Below are 15,846 nucleotides of genomic sequence, written 5' to 3'. Positions count from 1 at the left end.
TGTGGTTACAACACTACATACATCGCATGTATATTATAATTAACTACTTAAGTATGCAGGGCGGAGAGGTAAATATGCATCAGCTAATTAAGCATGCTCAGAGACTTCTATAGGTCACCAAGAATTTAAACCCCCCCTCTTTCAAGGACACAGTCAGTTGAATTCCAGCTTCTGTAATCTACATGAGAAAGGCTAGGGAGAAGCTGGGGGAGAGTCTGCGATTTAGTATAAGAAGAGCTGTGGCAAGGCTGGGCAAGGAAAAAAGCCCTTGGCAGTGTTTCTTTCTTATCAGGTGCAAGATGCAAGCTGTGCATTTCTAACAATACTCCATTTCTAACACAGACGAGTGCAGTATGTGGTACCGCAGGCCTGTGTGTGGCGCCACATACTGCATGTGCAGGCATTTCCTGTGGCAGCTTGGAGGGGGGTTGACCCTGCAGGATCCCAGGGTCAAAAACACCCGTGTTGAATAAAAGCAGGGTGGTGCATGTGACAGCAGTGCGTGCCACCCAAAACTGGAGCCTGGAAGGCCAGAGCCACACTCCGGCTGCCAGCCAGACTTCTTGCCATGGCTGCAGCCCCAGGAGACCCCCAGGTAAGGCTGCTGGCCCCAGCCTCCCATACCTTACCTGGGGTAACCTGCCATACACTGGATTGCACATGGTACCAGCATTCCCCAGGAATAAGTAGCAGTGGCACAAGGTCTGTACTCATCTGGACACAGCCCTTGCTCTTTTTTGGGGAGGATTTGATTTTCCTGTGAGCTCTTGTAAGGGCAGCAGGTGTTCAGGGTCTTCATCTGGTGTTACTGGCTTCTGTTCAGGGGAAGTGCTCTTTTTGTTACCTGGACCCTGAAAATGTGAGGTTGGCACCAGTGAGACCAGTGTAGTAATTTTATGTTGTTTATCTTTTTCCAAAAGGAAGAAGTTTTGGTATGACAGCCGTGGGCTGGAGTCTCATCTGGTAAGTGCAGACTGTTAAAGTATCATCTTTATGTCCGTCCTGAGGGGTGAATTTTGCTTTTCCTATTGCCCGTCATGGTCAAAATGCACTAATTTCTTAGTGAAGAAGCACCAGAAACTGAGTAACAGAAGTCACACTAATGTTTAGGCGCCACGTCAAAAGGAGTCTCATCTTTAACGGGTGTTAGAAGGAAAGATTCCAGGCCTGACGACCAGAATCAGAAGTGCTGACTATGCACAAGAATTGTTTAAGACTCACCAATCATTCCATGGAATTGCAAGTCTGGTGGTAGAAATGGAGACTAAATGTAGGCATAATGCAAAGGGGTAGCGGAAAGGGAATAGCAGAAAGAGTTATTTTAAGTTTGTCAGTGTCAGGTTATTTGTGTTTGCAGTAATTTATTTGTGTTTGTACTCCATTCTGGTGTACATGTGCTTTTTTCATGTGCCCCACGATACCTATGTAAGTTTTTCCACTGGGTTCCATGGATGTTCATGCCATAACTTCATTGGAAAATATCACCTTAATCCTGAAGTCTTGCTTTTCTAAGCAACTTTACTGTCTGCAAGATGGTGTTCTCACCACCACAATATTTTGCCTCTCTTTTCCATGTGGGTTAGCCCTTGGCTGCAATCTTACGACACATTCATGCATGAGATCAGTCAGTGGCGACTTGTTAAACACCTGGAATTAGGGGTGTGATGTGATGGCAGAACTGGGACCTTATTTTTCATATAAGTTTTTAGACTTAAATGCTGTCCTAGCAACTAGACTTTTAGGTTTTAATTATGGTAGCTGGGCCCTCTGGTATAGATGAAACTTTGCTGGCAAAAGATTTTCTGCCCTCAGAAGTAAGCTAGCTCCTGGAATGGCAGAAGCCATTCTTCCTTCTTCCTGCAGAGTTGTGTCCACAATTGAAATTTGGGTGGGAGAGCTGGCTTAGCGCTAGGTTATGATCTGTTTTCACCCATAGCTGGCATCATTGTACTAGCAGAACTTTGTAATGTAGATGGACCTTAGTTTGTAGATATTTGTTCCCTGGCGAGTGAACTGTGGTGTTTGTTCCACACATCCATAAGATTGTAGTTACTTTTCTTCCTTACCGATAGGATCCAAATTCAGATAAGTGGCCTAGAGCAGGAGTGTTAAACATAGGACCTATGGGCTGGATATGAACTGACTTCGTGAGCTGTGGGACCAGTTGAGGGCTTGTGCTGCATGTGGTGCATCAGCTAGACCTGGGGCTGCACACCGTACAGGAGGTCCAAGGTGTGGCCTGCAGGCAGCACCCTGCTGGACTGGCCCTGTGTGCTGGCCCTGGTACTCATGGATGCCTGTAGACTGACCCTGGAGCCAGCATGCAGAACTAGTCCAGCAGGGCACCACATGCAGCACGCGCCCTGGACCAACACCTTGTTGTTGCATGCAGTGCTGGGTCCAGCTTGCATGCCACATGCAGCAGAAGCCCCAGACGCAGCACTGTGAATGGTGCACATAGGACAGGAAGTCTGTCCTGATCTGGCCTGCAGAGCTGCTGAGTGATGATCCATGGGGCCCTGGTATCTCTTCCCCTCACTACTGATCAGCCTCAAGAGCTGTCTGTCATATAGCCCCACCCCTTGCTGCTGACTGCCTGTGAGGGCTGTCTGTCTAACAGGCAGCCCTCAGAGCCAATCAGCAGTGACAGGTGGGGGCCCATGAGGCCAGATTAGTTTTACATTCCTGGTTTAAAGGATGTTGTCTAAATAGCCAGTTAACTAGCCTCAGAGTTGCCACATCCCCTCCACTTCTGAAATATTTTACTGTTTTGGATAATCTGTAGCACACTATTTGTGAAGTTTAAAATGTAGTATTGTGTTTAAAGCACTCCTTATATAATAAGTCACCCTACAAAATTTGACCCTCTCTTGCAACTTTTATTCGAAGTGCAGTTTTAAAAGCTATCTTTAAAATATTTTTCCATATTGCACTCCCTGCCTTGTAGAACACTGATTTACTGAACTGGACTGAATGGATGGCTAAATTTAAGGAGCTGCGCTATACTAGAGAATATGAGACAATACATCTTTAATACAGTACCTTTAGATCACATTTAAGAACATAAGAATTGCTATTTACTGGGTCAGACCATAGATCCATCTTGCCTGGTATCCTGTGTCACAGTGGCAGAGAGCAGATGCTGAAAGGAAGAGTGAACTGGATATGACCAGGGCTTTTTCCATTGTTCCTCTCTCACTTGCAGCCTCCAGCATTTAAAGTCTAGGGAGCTGTGATTCAGAAGTTGTATCCCTAAGTCCTGTGCTCAATAGCTACTAAAGCCCCTTTTCTCCAAGACTCTGTCCAATCTCTTTTTGAATTGGGCTAAACCAGGGGTGGGGAAAATACAGCCTGCAGGCTGGATCCAGCCTGAGAGGCCATTCTATCTGGCCCGTGGGGACCCTAAAACATTTTTGAAAATTAAAATTTATCTGTCCTTGGTTCCTGTCAAAAATGTCAGGAACCAGGGGCAGTAGGACCCAGGGGAATCCTCAGGGAGCTACTGCAACAGCAGGGCTCACCTGGCCCCACCCCCCAAGCCAGCAGCCCCAGCAGGGGCTTCTGACCTGGGACCAGGTGACTGCCCTGGCGTGGGAAGCTCAGGGAAGGGGAAGGGCAGGAAAGGAGCTAGTGTGGAGAGTGGGCAAAAGTGGCCCCTCCCCCACCCCATGGCCTATGCTGTCTGCTGCAGCTGTTCACAGGTTCACAGCCTGCGCAGGGCTGTTCTGAGCAGGCACAGGCAGCCCTATGTGGGCTGCGAGCGGCTGCAGCATGAGACGCTGGCCACAGGGTGGGGGAAGGGCCGCTTTCCCCCCATAGTCAGCACTAACTTGTAAGCTGGCCCTGCGTGGCTCCAGGCTTGCCGCGTTTGCTGCTGCTGCCTGCCTGGAGCTCGTGGTGGTGGTAGGCTGCCACCACTGCCTCTGGGCTGCCCAGCACACGAGCTCCGGGCAGGCAGCAGCAGCAAACACTGCCTGGCGTGGCATGCGGGGTGGTCATAGCCGCTGCCATTGTGATGCAGCCCCAGTGGGTGACCTCAGAGCCGTGCGGGGCCCAGGCTGGCAGTGGCTGCAGGTTACAAGCTGGTGCTAAGTGCGGGGGAAAAGTGACCCCTTGCCTGCCTCATGGCCAATGCCCCATGCTGCAGCCACTCGCAGTCCATGTGGGGCTGCCTCTGCCTGCTTAGGACAGCCCTGTGTGGGCTGCGAGCAGCTGCAGTAGGGAGCATGGGCCATGGGGTGGGGGAGGGGCCGCTTTTCCCCATGCTCCACACCAGCTCCTTCACTGCCGGCGAGCAAGGGGTCAAGGCTGTGCACTGCTCCCCACCTGTACCGTAGGCTGGAGGAGTGCTGGGAGTGAGCGGGTGTGGGAGTGAGCACTGCTGACCGCTATGCTGATGTTTTTAACGAACTGTCCACAATGACTCCCAGATCTTTCCTATGTGGTAACAGCTAATGTAGAGCCAGACATGTTTTGTGATTTGCTTAAACACTGTGTTTATAGCTACTATTTTTGTTTTTAAAGGTATATAAGCCATCGGGCTTGGCCTCTATACTAAAAGATTCTCAGCAGAAAGCTAGGAAAAAAGACAGTATACGCATAAGTGTACTGAATAAGGTCTTGTACAACACTATCACAGACTTGATGAGTACCTGTGAAGTCAGTCAGGAACTCTATGATCTTAAGCTGGACATCTCCAAGGCAAGTACTCAAGCTACAATTTATGTAAAGCCACTATGATAATCAGTGCGACAACTAAGTACAGTAGTCAAAAAGAACTTGCTTATACTTGGGTCCTGCACTGTGGTCCATGGCTCTGTTCTCTGTCTCTGATGGCTGTCAGAAAGCAAAGGTGAACCAACACTTGTTTTATGGGCAGCTCCTCTGTGGCAGCAGAAGTGTTTCAGTGCTTAAAGAGTTGGTGCTCCTGTGCTGATGGAATGAAGAGATTTTGCCACTGTAGGGGAGCTGTGAGTGTGTGTGCCCTCACAGTTTTGCCAGATGATCTCAGATTCTGCTAAGAAAATTATGCAGCATAGAGCAGGACTTGTGCTGGCTGGATGTTCCCACACAAAAAGAGATACACTTTGAATGGTATAGTTTGGTGGTTTTCAGCCTGTGGTCTTCTGACCCTTGGGAGTCCACAGACTATGTTTAAGGGGTCCATGAAAGATGACTGTGATTAGGGACCTACCGAAATCATGACTTCGCGATTTCAGGCAAGCCCTGCAAAAATGCATGAGGCCTGCTTTTTTGGCAGTCTCCCTGAAAAGAAAAAAAAATCTTCACCAAAAATAAAATGCTTGCCAGTCCTTGTGGCCACTGCAGCCTGGCTACACAGTCCGCTGGGGAGGGGAATGGGAGACGGCGTGGAGCTGGTATGGCAAGATTGCCACCCTTCACTGCTGATTGGTTATGAGGGCTGCCTGCTGGACAGACAGCCCTTGCAGCCAGTCAGTGTCGAGGGATGGGGCTGTATGACAGACAGCTCTTGCAGCTGATCAGCAGTGGGGGAGGGGGGTGCTACCAGGGCCCCATGGCCAGTCAGAGGTGTGGGGGGCCCACTGTGCTATGCTCACGAAAATGGCTGCAAGGCCCGCAGTCTGCCTGTGAAATTGGCCAGCATCTGCTTCAACTTTGGTACACCCCAAACTATGGTCAATTAAAAGTGTGTGAATACCCTCACTTAAAATTCAAAAGGGTCTGAATCTTCATTTTAAATTTTTTAGGAGTCTGCAAATTAAAAAAAAATAGGTTGAAAGCCACTAGTATAGTTTAATTTAGGTCATAACATATATGGGCATTGCTCCCCACTCCTACTCTAAGAAACAAGGCCTACTGGTAGCAGCGCAGGTTTGGCACGGGTCAACCCATATCTGCATGGGTCATAGTAGACATCTTAAAGTGTGAATGTTTTGGGGGTTTTGTTGTTGTTAAGTAAAGTGTTGTGTAATAGTCTTTGCATTTTGCAGGTATCCCTGGTATCAGACTTTTCAGTATGTCGTGTGTACTGGAATTCTACTGCAGTAGGTAACATCAAGCATGTGGAAAGTATTCTACAGAAAAGTGCTCTACGTATAAGGTACTAGTGCATGCTATAAACCTGTGGTGCCCAACCTTTTCACCATGTGGGCTGGATCTGTTGAGGGGTGCAATCCATGGTGGGTCCCCAATCCAGCTGCAGAGGGGGTGAGGATACTGTGCAACCTGACCCTGATCTGTTTGCCCAGGGAAGTAGGGGTGACCCAATCCCAATCCAGACATGGAAGGTAGGGGATGGGGTGGAGCAGCCCTGATCCAGATGTGTGGGGGAAGAGGGGCCAGGGAGCAGTCCTGATCCAGATACAAGGAGGGGTGGGGAGCATCCCAGCACTGCTCCAGGTGCACCAGGAGGAGTGTGGAGTGACCCCCATTCAGATGCACAAGGGTGGGGTGGGGTGAGGTTCAGAGTAGTGCAGCCCCAATCTGGATGCACGGGAGGGTGGAGGGAGGGCAGGACATAGCCCACCCCAATTCAGATGTGTGGGAGAGGGGTGGTTCAGACATGCAGGTTGCAGGTGAGAGGGTAGAATGAGGAGCAGCCCAGCCTGATCTGGTCCTGATCCCACTGCATGGCAATAGCCAGGGCAAGGCTGTGTTGGACCATGCAGAGTTTTCAGCACCCCCCTGAAAAATTTTCCCATGGGCCGGATGGCTTGGCTCCGCACCCCTGCTGTAAATTGCTGGTGCCCGAGTCATCCAGCTCTGTTGGCCAAATGAGTACTGCGGGACTGGATTGTGCCTGCAGCTTTACCCTGTGCATTAGTTCCAGTCATGGACCACCCCTATGTGCCAGCCTGATAATGGCACATGGGGCAATATTATCTAGCTTATGGCGCTCCCAAGAGATGTTGCAGGACAGCTGCAACACATGGAACAGCACTAGTTGTCATGGTGCTGTTGGTGCGGTCAGCTGCTGTGGCAGTGGCTATTTTTGTGGCACCTGGTGCTGCTGCCCCAGTTGTTCTGCCTCCCCTCAGTTTTGCTACTGGAGCTCCCTATGGGTCTGGAAATTTAGCAGCAAGTAATGCTGCCACTGCTCCCCCACCACCAAATTTTCATGAGGAACCTCACAGACCAGATGACACTGCTCCAAAGACCAGATTTAGTCCACAGACTGTAGGTTAAAAACCATGGCTGTAAACAGCTTATCTGCTTCATACACACCCTTGCCTATTAGAAGTTTTCCGTAAGAAATCCTTAAGGTATTCTAAATTCACCAAAGTGACTCTCATTTGAATATTCTATATTAAGATGTTGGTTATCTGCATTTCTGGTTATTTTGGCTCATATAATTTCCTTTGATGAGCCACGGCCATATCCGACCAGATAAGAAGAATTTCCCTGGAGGACAAGTTTTAAGCTAGTGTAACACTAGCATATCAAATAAACGTGTGATATCCTAAAATTTGTCATCTAAGTGATACCCTTCAGAATGATAGGATTTGCAAACAGGATCCTTGCCTGACAGTGCATTTCTGATGCATTTTTATTTAACAAATACTGCATTTGCTCTAATGATGCTGTACTTTAACACATATCTGGACACTGCATTTTTCCCAGGTATCTTTTGCTAGCTCGTCAGGTTCTGCGAAATATGCCTCCAATAGTATTTGTTAAAGATAAAGAAGCTGAAGCCATGAGAAAGGTAAGACAGAATCACTGATTTGGTGCATAAGTATCACATGTTACAATGGTTTTGGAATGGATGGTTTGACATGTACGGTGTTTAAGCGGACTCGAAGTTTAGTCAGTACACCTGGAAAGCAATTCTGTCATACTGTTCTGATTATAAGTTGACATGGTAATATAAGTCATCTTGGTTTCACATTGTTTTAGGGAAGCAGCTTTTCCCCACCCACAAATATAAGATGATACGCAGAAAAAGTCTTTGAGCTGTTACCACCCTTACAAAACCCTTCCAGAGAAGCAGATAACTAAGAAAAGGACCTAAATAGTTAAACACACTAAAATAGTAAAATCCTGCATTGAGAGAGTTCCAGTTCTGCATTTTTATTCAGTACACAAAGTTATTACCAGAACAAAATGCAAGATTGTCCAGGGGCTTGTTTGTAGGTTGACCCTGCATATAAGTCAAGTGTAATTTGTATGGTTCTCTCCTGGGTTACACTTGTTCTTTTTAGGTGGTGGACAACAGTCTCTGGAGTTTTTTTATGAACCCATTGACATTACCCACTTTTTTAACTTGTTAATATTTTTTCTCTAAGAATGTTTCTGACTGGTAAGTAGGTTAATCCAATAGAACTAGAATCAGATTGTGATAACGTCTATTTTCCTTTTATCGGTGCTGATACGACCTCTAAGGAAAACTAGTCCCGTAACCTAATGGTAAAGAGAAAGAAGACAGTAATAGGGTGACCAGCTGGCTGAATGCATTGCAGACAACAGAGTAGAGATTATAACCAGTTGAGTTGTCTTGGGAACCAATTTTGAATACTGTAAAAAAGCCACTGACTCTCTGATGGAAAGAAGCATGGATATTAACTACTGAGGGCATTATCTAGGTAAAGGTAGAAGGGCTTGTCAGAATAGTGGAGTACTTCTAGAATATTGTCCCCTTGGTGTTTGTTGTTGTTTTTAAGGACAATCAAAGAGACAAATTTGGTAGTGATTGTGCAATTTTAAGGGCTAGGGACAGAAATTATGCATAAACTGGTATAAGTGATTGGAAACCAGTTCAAATCTGTAACACAACAGAAGTTCAGCACACATAAGCCACTTTCAAAATGGTTGAAACTGGTCTAAGATAAACCTAGATGGATGTAGTAGCAGACTTAACTGATTTAAGTTAAATCAGTTTATTGAAATTCTGTCCCAGATCTCCTCCAGATTCAAATTAACTCACAGTCCTCCAGCATCCCAGGATGCTTTGGACTTCCCCTGCCAACCTCCCTCCCAGGAGCCTTGGCCCAAGCTGTCTGCTCCAGCCAAGCAGGGAGGTATGCTCTAGCACACCTCTGGCTTCTGGCCTGGGCCACTGCAGGCATGTGACTGCATATCTAGAATCAAAAGTGAATGTCTGTTTACTTGCTTATCGGTTTAGCCTACACAACTTAGACTAATCTTTGAACATTGAATTTATTCAGCCTTAGGCTTTTGGACTGTCTGTACTTAGCCTAGGTATTAGAGAGTGTACTGGTCTGTGGACTCTTATGGGAACTGAGTAGCCCAGGTATTGGGCTGGTATTTAAGAATAATACTAAAAACTAATTGAAGTCAGTTCTGTGACCTGATTTAGCTGATTCTTAGATATAAAGTTGCTGGCAATGGGCTTAAACAGTTATCACTGCTGTCAGAAGCATGGGAACATCTAGTGTTTAACTAGCAATGTTTGAAAAAGGAGGATGAGCTTCATTATTCACTCAGAAATTAAATATTGAATTTTCTCAGAGTACTTCCGGATCAAGAAAATGTTTCATGCCAGCACACTTCAACCAGAGTGAGAATTTTTCTACTATACCTGTGTCACCAGCAAAAAAAAAAAAAAGTAGAAATTGAAACTAAAATGTAGGCGTGTAGTGGCTAATCGTTTTAGGGTTTTTAGTCCTTTATCCTGACCTGAAAGAAACAGTAATCTCTGCATTAATTATACCATTTGGTATAAAGATTACAAGCAGGGAAGGCACTTGCAATATGTCCCAAGGCTGATAAATTAGAAATAGAAAAGATCTGTTAGATTGCCCACTTAACCCTGCTGCCAAGGAAAGACTCTGCTCCACATTGCATTTTATAGTACTTACCGAGAGGCCATGGTAAATTAAGTGGATGATTACTTGGAATAGAACATAGAATATTTTACAAGAGATCCTTTTTCAGAAGCCTAGAGGGAGGTAAGTAGGACATTCATACATGTAAACCAGAGCTCTCTATTAGGTCTTCTACAGGCCTGTTTCTTTTCTGAATGTGAACAGAAGAGCTTTTATACTGGAACTTTAATTGGGGTTTTATTAACCCATTTTACAGATTGATGAGTTACTGGCAGTTGCTGATTTTGGACCTGAAAAAGAAAATTCGTCTCAAAATGATTTCAGGTGAGGTTTTTTGTGATTTTTGTCAAAATTGCGCAACAAGTGGCAGTTGTCTTCAGCTATCTATATCTAGTTTGAAATAGAATACTGTTAAAGACATCAGAAATAATGGTGTTGTGTCTGTCTGAAATTTGTATGCATTTATATCCTATCATGGTATCTGAACTGTAACACTTAAAAATTTAGTATAGTGGAGTTATATAAAAAGGCATAATTAGTGCAGTTTAAAGAGTTTCTTATTGGGCAGATAGTCTTTAAAAAAACTCAGCTTGTATTGTATATAAAGCTAGACAAATTAAATAGACATTTAAAACTAAACACCAGCTATATTAAGGGATAGTATTTTATTTCATTTTATTTTATTTTACATAGGATTTGACACAAAAAACTTCCACTTTCAAAATACGGTTAATATTTATAAGCCTTCCCTCACTCACGTTGCACCTTGGATAAAGATTAACAAAATATTAAAAATCATTTCACATTCTTCATACATTACATTTAGTCTTGTATTTTACTCAGTGTGGATGTTTATTTTGCTTGTTGGTTCTCCTGCACATGCACAAAGGTACAGTTTGTAGGTTGAAGAGTCTCATGCAGTTCATTCTTTCTGGATTAATTGCTTCTAATTTGAAACACTGAATCGCAGAAGTCAGCTCTGCTCTGTTGGTGATCTCAGCATTTATCTGCTTCAGCATTTTCTTCAGCAAGCAGCATCTATGAGCAGTAGGATAGGGACAGAAAAAAATGCTTTTGACCCAGAGTAGAGGATACTTTTGTTTTGGTAGTCTGTTGGCCTTGAATTTCATGGGTAGCTCTATAGAAGGACATCGGATATTAGTCATGGCATAGGGACTTCTCTGTACTTAGTAAATTAATATGTTAAAGGGTCTGGCACTCCTGAGCCCACTGCTCTATCCTAGGAATTTATACGATGCTAACTTCCATAATATGAGACCTTAAAAAGTTAAAAAATATGCAAGGCAAGTGTAACAGATCTTCATGGTAGACTCTGGAAACATACACAAGTATTGCGGAGACTTATTCATAGGGAAATTACCAGTATAGCAGAAGAACTCCATAGTGCCATTTTTATTCCAGAATAAATGTCAGAATAACTCCCTATATGGACTAACTAGTACAGTTCTGGTAATTTTTTCCTATATATAAACCAGCTTCATGGGCATGTCCAGATGAGCACAGTTGTGCAGTATGTGGCACCGCAAACACATTTGCAGCGCCACATACTTCACAGTCTGGTGTTCTCCGTGCTGCAGGGACTCACTGCCCAAGCATGAGTTGCACTGTTTTTTTCCCCCATGGGATATCCAGGGGTTAAAAAAAAAAAAATGCTGAAAAAAAAACCTGGCACAGTACACACTCGGGTAGCATGTGCTGCTGAAAAGTGGAGCTGGGCCACCCGAAGCCATGCTCTGCTGTCAGCCAGGCTCTGCGCAGCAGAATCGCCATGACTGCGGCCCCAGGAGGCCCCCAGAACCCCAGGTAAGGCTGTTGGGGCCAGGCACTGTCTCTCCTACCCCACCCAAGGCAACTTACTCTGTGCCAAAGTGTGCATGGCACAGGCAGTCCCCAGCGACAAGTAGTTGTGGCTCAAGGTGTGCCACTGCTACTTGTCCCTGGGAACTAAATGTCTGCGCACATGTAGACAGACATGTGAGTTTTAGAATGATACTCTGAAGGTGATCAAGTCAGGAATCATTCTTATTTTATGAGGAATTTTGATGAATTCCCTGTTAGAATGGTGGTGAGATGCAGGATGGATACACTTGAGCCCAACTAAACACCTGACTGCTTGCTGCAGTGTCCTGGTAAAGCAACCTGGTGAATTGTTGTGCCTTAAAAGATTCATGGTCCAGTTCACTAGATGCAAATTTGATGCATCTTTTGGGGGAATGCTGTGGCCACGGTAAAGGTTTTCCCTGCAGAATACACACCAGTTTTCAGTTTGGGCCCATGTACTTTAAGCTTTCTGAGCCTCTAGCTCCAATACAGTCTCTTTTCTTTATCTGTTTGTGATGGTCACTCTGGGAACAAGCTGTCTCTTTCCTATTTATAGAAGTGCGGTCTCAGAACTGCTGTAGCAGGTCCCCAGATCCAGTACTAATGCCATCAGACATTATTGTTATATAAAAACATCTTTTTCCAGAGATCCACTTTGTGAGTACTCTAGTTTATAGTTCACCTTCTCAGGAAGAGGTAGCAGTGGAAATTAGTGAACCAGGCTTTGGAGGAAGGGTTCCAAATGAATCATGTTGCCGAGCAGAATACCCAGTTATAAATAAACACCTATGAGCATTTCCATTCCTTTGTTTTCTCTCTCCTCTTGAATATTTGTTGAGCCTAGCTCAGAATCACTTGAGGTAAGGCTGTTAAACATGTGGCCCATGGGCTGGATCATACTTATGGAACTGCTCCATCTGGCCTGCCAGGCTACTGGTGGGCTGTGGGTGTTGGTGGCATGGCTGGGTAGAGTGGCCTGCTGCAAAATTTGTGGCCTCTGATCCCTGGTAAACGTGGCTTTCAGTGGCAGAAGGGTTAGCAAACGCTGCGCTGACACAATTCTGCTTGGTGGGCAGCCATTTGTCCTATCACTGCCAGCCCTACTTCAGGCCTCTCCTCCTCCTGCTTCCTCCCACCTCTCATTGCTCAGGTATTGATAGTTTTAACAGTAGACCTATTTGAGGATGGACATAGATTCATAGATTGTAGAGTCGGAAGGGACCACAAAGAATCATTGTGTCCGACCCCCTGCCCTGGCAGGAAAGAGGACCAAGGTCAGATGACCCCAGCCAGGTGACTATCAAGCCTCCTCTTGAAGACCTCCAAGTTACGTGATAGCACCACCTCTCCTGGAAGCCCATTCGTATTCTGGAACCCTTGCTGTAAAAAATTTCTTCCTAATGTCTAACTTAAATCTACTCTCCACTAGTTTGCACCCATTATTCCTAGTTACTCCCTGGGGTGCTCTGGTAAATAGCACATCACTAATTCCCTGTTGTCCTCCCTTGATAAACTTATAGGCGGCTACAAGGTCTCCCCTCAAGTTCCTCTTAAAGTGTGGCGCCCAAAACTGGACACAGTACTCCAACTGTGGCCCGATCAATGCCACATAGAGGGGGAGCATCACCTCCCTTAGTCTGTTGGTCTTGCATCTGCTAATACACGGCAAGGTGCAGTTGGCTTTGTTAATGGCCTCATTACACTGCCGGCTCATGTTCATCTTGGAGTGAACTATGACTCCAAGATCTCCCTCAGCCTCTGAGCTGCTGAGGAGGTCTTCCCCCAACCTATAGGTGTGCTGGGGATTCCTCCTTTTCTAGGTTGTGTACCTTACACTTACCTTTGTTGAATTACATTCTATTTGATGCCATTCCCTCATCTCCTTAACACAGGGAACAGGAATGAGAACACAGTAAAGCAAGATAATAAGCATATATAGGTAATTCATAAAATCCAACTGAAACTTAACCAATTGCACGTAAACCGATTCCTTAGCTTCTTCCAGGGGAATAACTTGAACATGCATTTAAATTCTCTTTTTCCTTTCCACAGTGAATCAGAGACTTCAGTGACTACATTGTCCTCTGATATGTCAGCTTCATCTCTCCAGTCAAATCTTTTTGGTGTTGATCATAAAGTCCTGAATAAACAAATAATGGAATACAAAAAAATGAAAAAAATGAAAAATGTAGAAGGCATTGGGTGGGCAGAACAGCAGCATAAGCAGTTGGCTGAAGTGCAAAAACATATGAGAATGAAAAAGAAGACGACAATGGATTCTTTTCAGAATTATGTTCCACCTCAGGAATACTTATTGAACAACTACAACACAGAATATTTGGATGATGAAACTGTATCCTTCTCAGAGAATGAATTGGAAGATGAATTACAGGATGAGGTAAATGAATTTAAGGCAGATGATGACATAAACCAAAACCCATCCACTACAAAACTGAAGTGATATTATAAGCCGTACATTTCTCAATAAAAATAGCAGATAAAAAGTTGGCTAGAATATATGCTGAAGCATTAGCTGTGTAACTCCACTTGATTTTCCTCTTCCACCCTCAAAAGGTATGGTATGATATGGAAAAACTAATGAATACAAAATGTCACAGTAAAAGAAGTTTAAAATGCTGTTTTTAATAAGTATGACATAAGTTGAACTTTTTTGAACTAACTAAGAATTTAAGGTTTTAGAAATGTTATGGTTGTGCTGAGGGTTGCAGGCAAAGTTCCTTATCCTGTTATAGACGAAGCAACTTTATTGTGAGCTAAAACATATTGGTTGCCTCCTAGGAAGTTAATTTCCTTTGTCTTGATATAAGTGCAATGATCTGTCAAAGAGAAGGATTTCAGAGGACATGATTATGTTACTTTAGAACCCTAGCATGCTATTAATCTGCAAGTTTGGAATCTACTTCTTGAAGATTTAAGTATATCTTGGTGTTGTGCTCTTACATTACTAAGACTTCTTTAAACTGTACAAGTATATACACATTTTGAACTATTTCATTTGAACTGTAAACATTAAGAAATTCATGAAGTAAGACTTGGTTTCCATGAAGCTTGGAAAGACATAGGCTTTTTAAGCCTCTCTTTGGAGGAGAGTATAAGTAAACGAGGCACAGAATGAATGGATGCAATCTTTTTTTTCCTATCCTCCTGTTCTACATTTGTTTAGTACATATGTAGCTCTTGTTTTTTATTATGAACAGAGTTGGACACTAAACAGATTGCAGTTTGCAGAATTCCTGAAAGCAGCTGATATTTTAATCTTCAATTAGCCAATAGTTTCTCTAGTAACTCTTCCTCCCTATGGCCTTAAGAAAAACAAAATGAAAAAGGAAGGAGGCGCGGGGGAAGTGTGCCTTTATGCAGTGGCTAACATGGGTTCCTTGGTCCAGATAAACTTGAAGTCTTCCAGGGATTTACCTTAACCATTTAATATATTAAAACCTGGAGCTTTTCTTGACTATTAAGCTTTTAAGACACAAGACATACTTTCATTTCTAGTGCAGCCATGGCCTCTATGTCTAATTCTTCCCCAAATACATTAAAATCATTTAAGATATGTGATGGCTTAACTGTCATTCAGTCTCTTCATTAGGGGAAAAATTGTGTTGTAACTTTACTGTTCCAGCTGTCTTTGTATTTGTATGCTGCCCTCCCCCAAAAAGGACTTTGAGGAAAAATCCTAGCATATACTAGGTTCAATTACCACGAGCCTTGCAGAGGCCAAAAGACTAGAGTCTTTCCAGTGGTTTTGTATCGTTCTCCCTCTCTCTATCCATTTTGCACAAGGGGAAACCAGTCCTGAATGGTAAATGAGGGTTTGCTTATTTATTGCCAGCTTACTGATAGCAAATGATTCTCCTCAATTAACTTGATATCCACTTGGATACATTTGCAGAACCAGCCATCTCCTTTCCCTCTCTAATACAGATTGTATAAGTTTACTTATTTTACCTCTTCTTCCTACAACACAGTTTTGATGCATTAGCAATCAGGTATGAACAAGTAAGAAAGCCCCAGTTACATATTAGACATGACTTAGGGTGTATCTACTATCTGTTCATATATTCTGTGGTAGGTAAGTTTAAACTCTTTCCTAACTATAGCCACCAGTAAATTACTCTTCTTGTGTTCTTCATAGTTTCATAGTTTCTAGGGTCAGAAGGGACCTGAGTAGATCATCTAGTCCGACCCCCTGCCATGGCAGGAAAGAGTACTGGGG

General features: G+C 44.1%; 1 protein-coding gene across 1 annotated transcript in view; it reads left to right on the top strand.

Moving 5' to 3' along the window:
• The window catches only part of RBFA (ribosome binding factor A (putative)), a 15,987-nt gene extending 804 nt beyond the window's left edge, over nucleotides 1-15,183 (top strand). The window contains exons 2-7 of the mRNA XM_019544517.1: nucleotides 921-963; nucleotides 4,525-4,701; nucleotides 5,973-6,082; nucleotides 7,603-7,687; nucleotides 10,024-10,091; nucleotides 13,662-15,183. Coding sequence (XP_019400062.1) covers nucleotides 921-963; nucleotides 4,525-4,701; nucleotides 5,973-6,082; nucleotides 7,603-7,687; nucleotides 10,024-10,091; nucleotides 13,662-14,070 — 892 coding nt within the window. The 3' untranslated portion in view covers nucleotides 14,071-15,183. The remainder of the gene's footprint in view (nucleotides 1-920; nucleotides 964-4,524; nucleotides 4,702-5,972; nucleotides 6,083-7,602; nucleotides 7,688-10,023; nucleotides 10,092-13,661) is intronic.
• The last annotated feature ends 663 nt before the right edge of the window (nucleotides 15,184-15,846 follow it).

Source organism: Crocodylus porosus, unplaced genomic scaffold, assembly GCF_001723895.1.
Source record: "Crocodylus porosus isolate Cpor-Errol unplaced genomic scaffold, CroPor_comp1, whole genome shotgun sequence".
Taxonomy (NCBI): Eukaryota; Metazoa; Chordata; order Crocodylia; family Crocodylidae; genus Crocodylus; species Crocodylus porosus.
The sequence above is the reverse complement of the archived record's forward strand: the minus strand, read 5'-3'. Positions and strand labels throughout refer to the sequence as shown.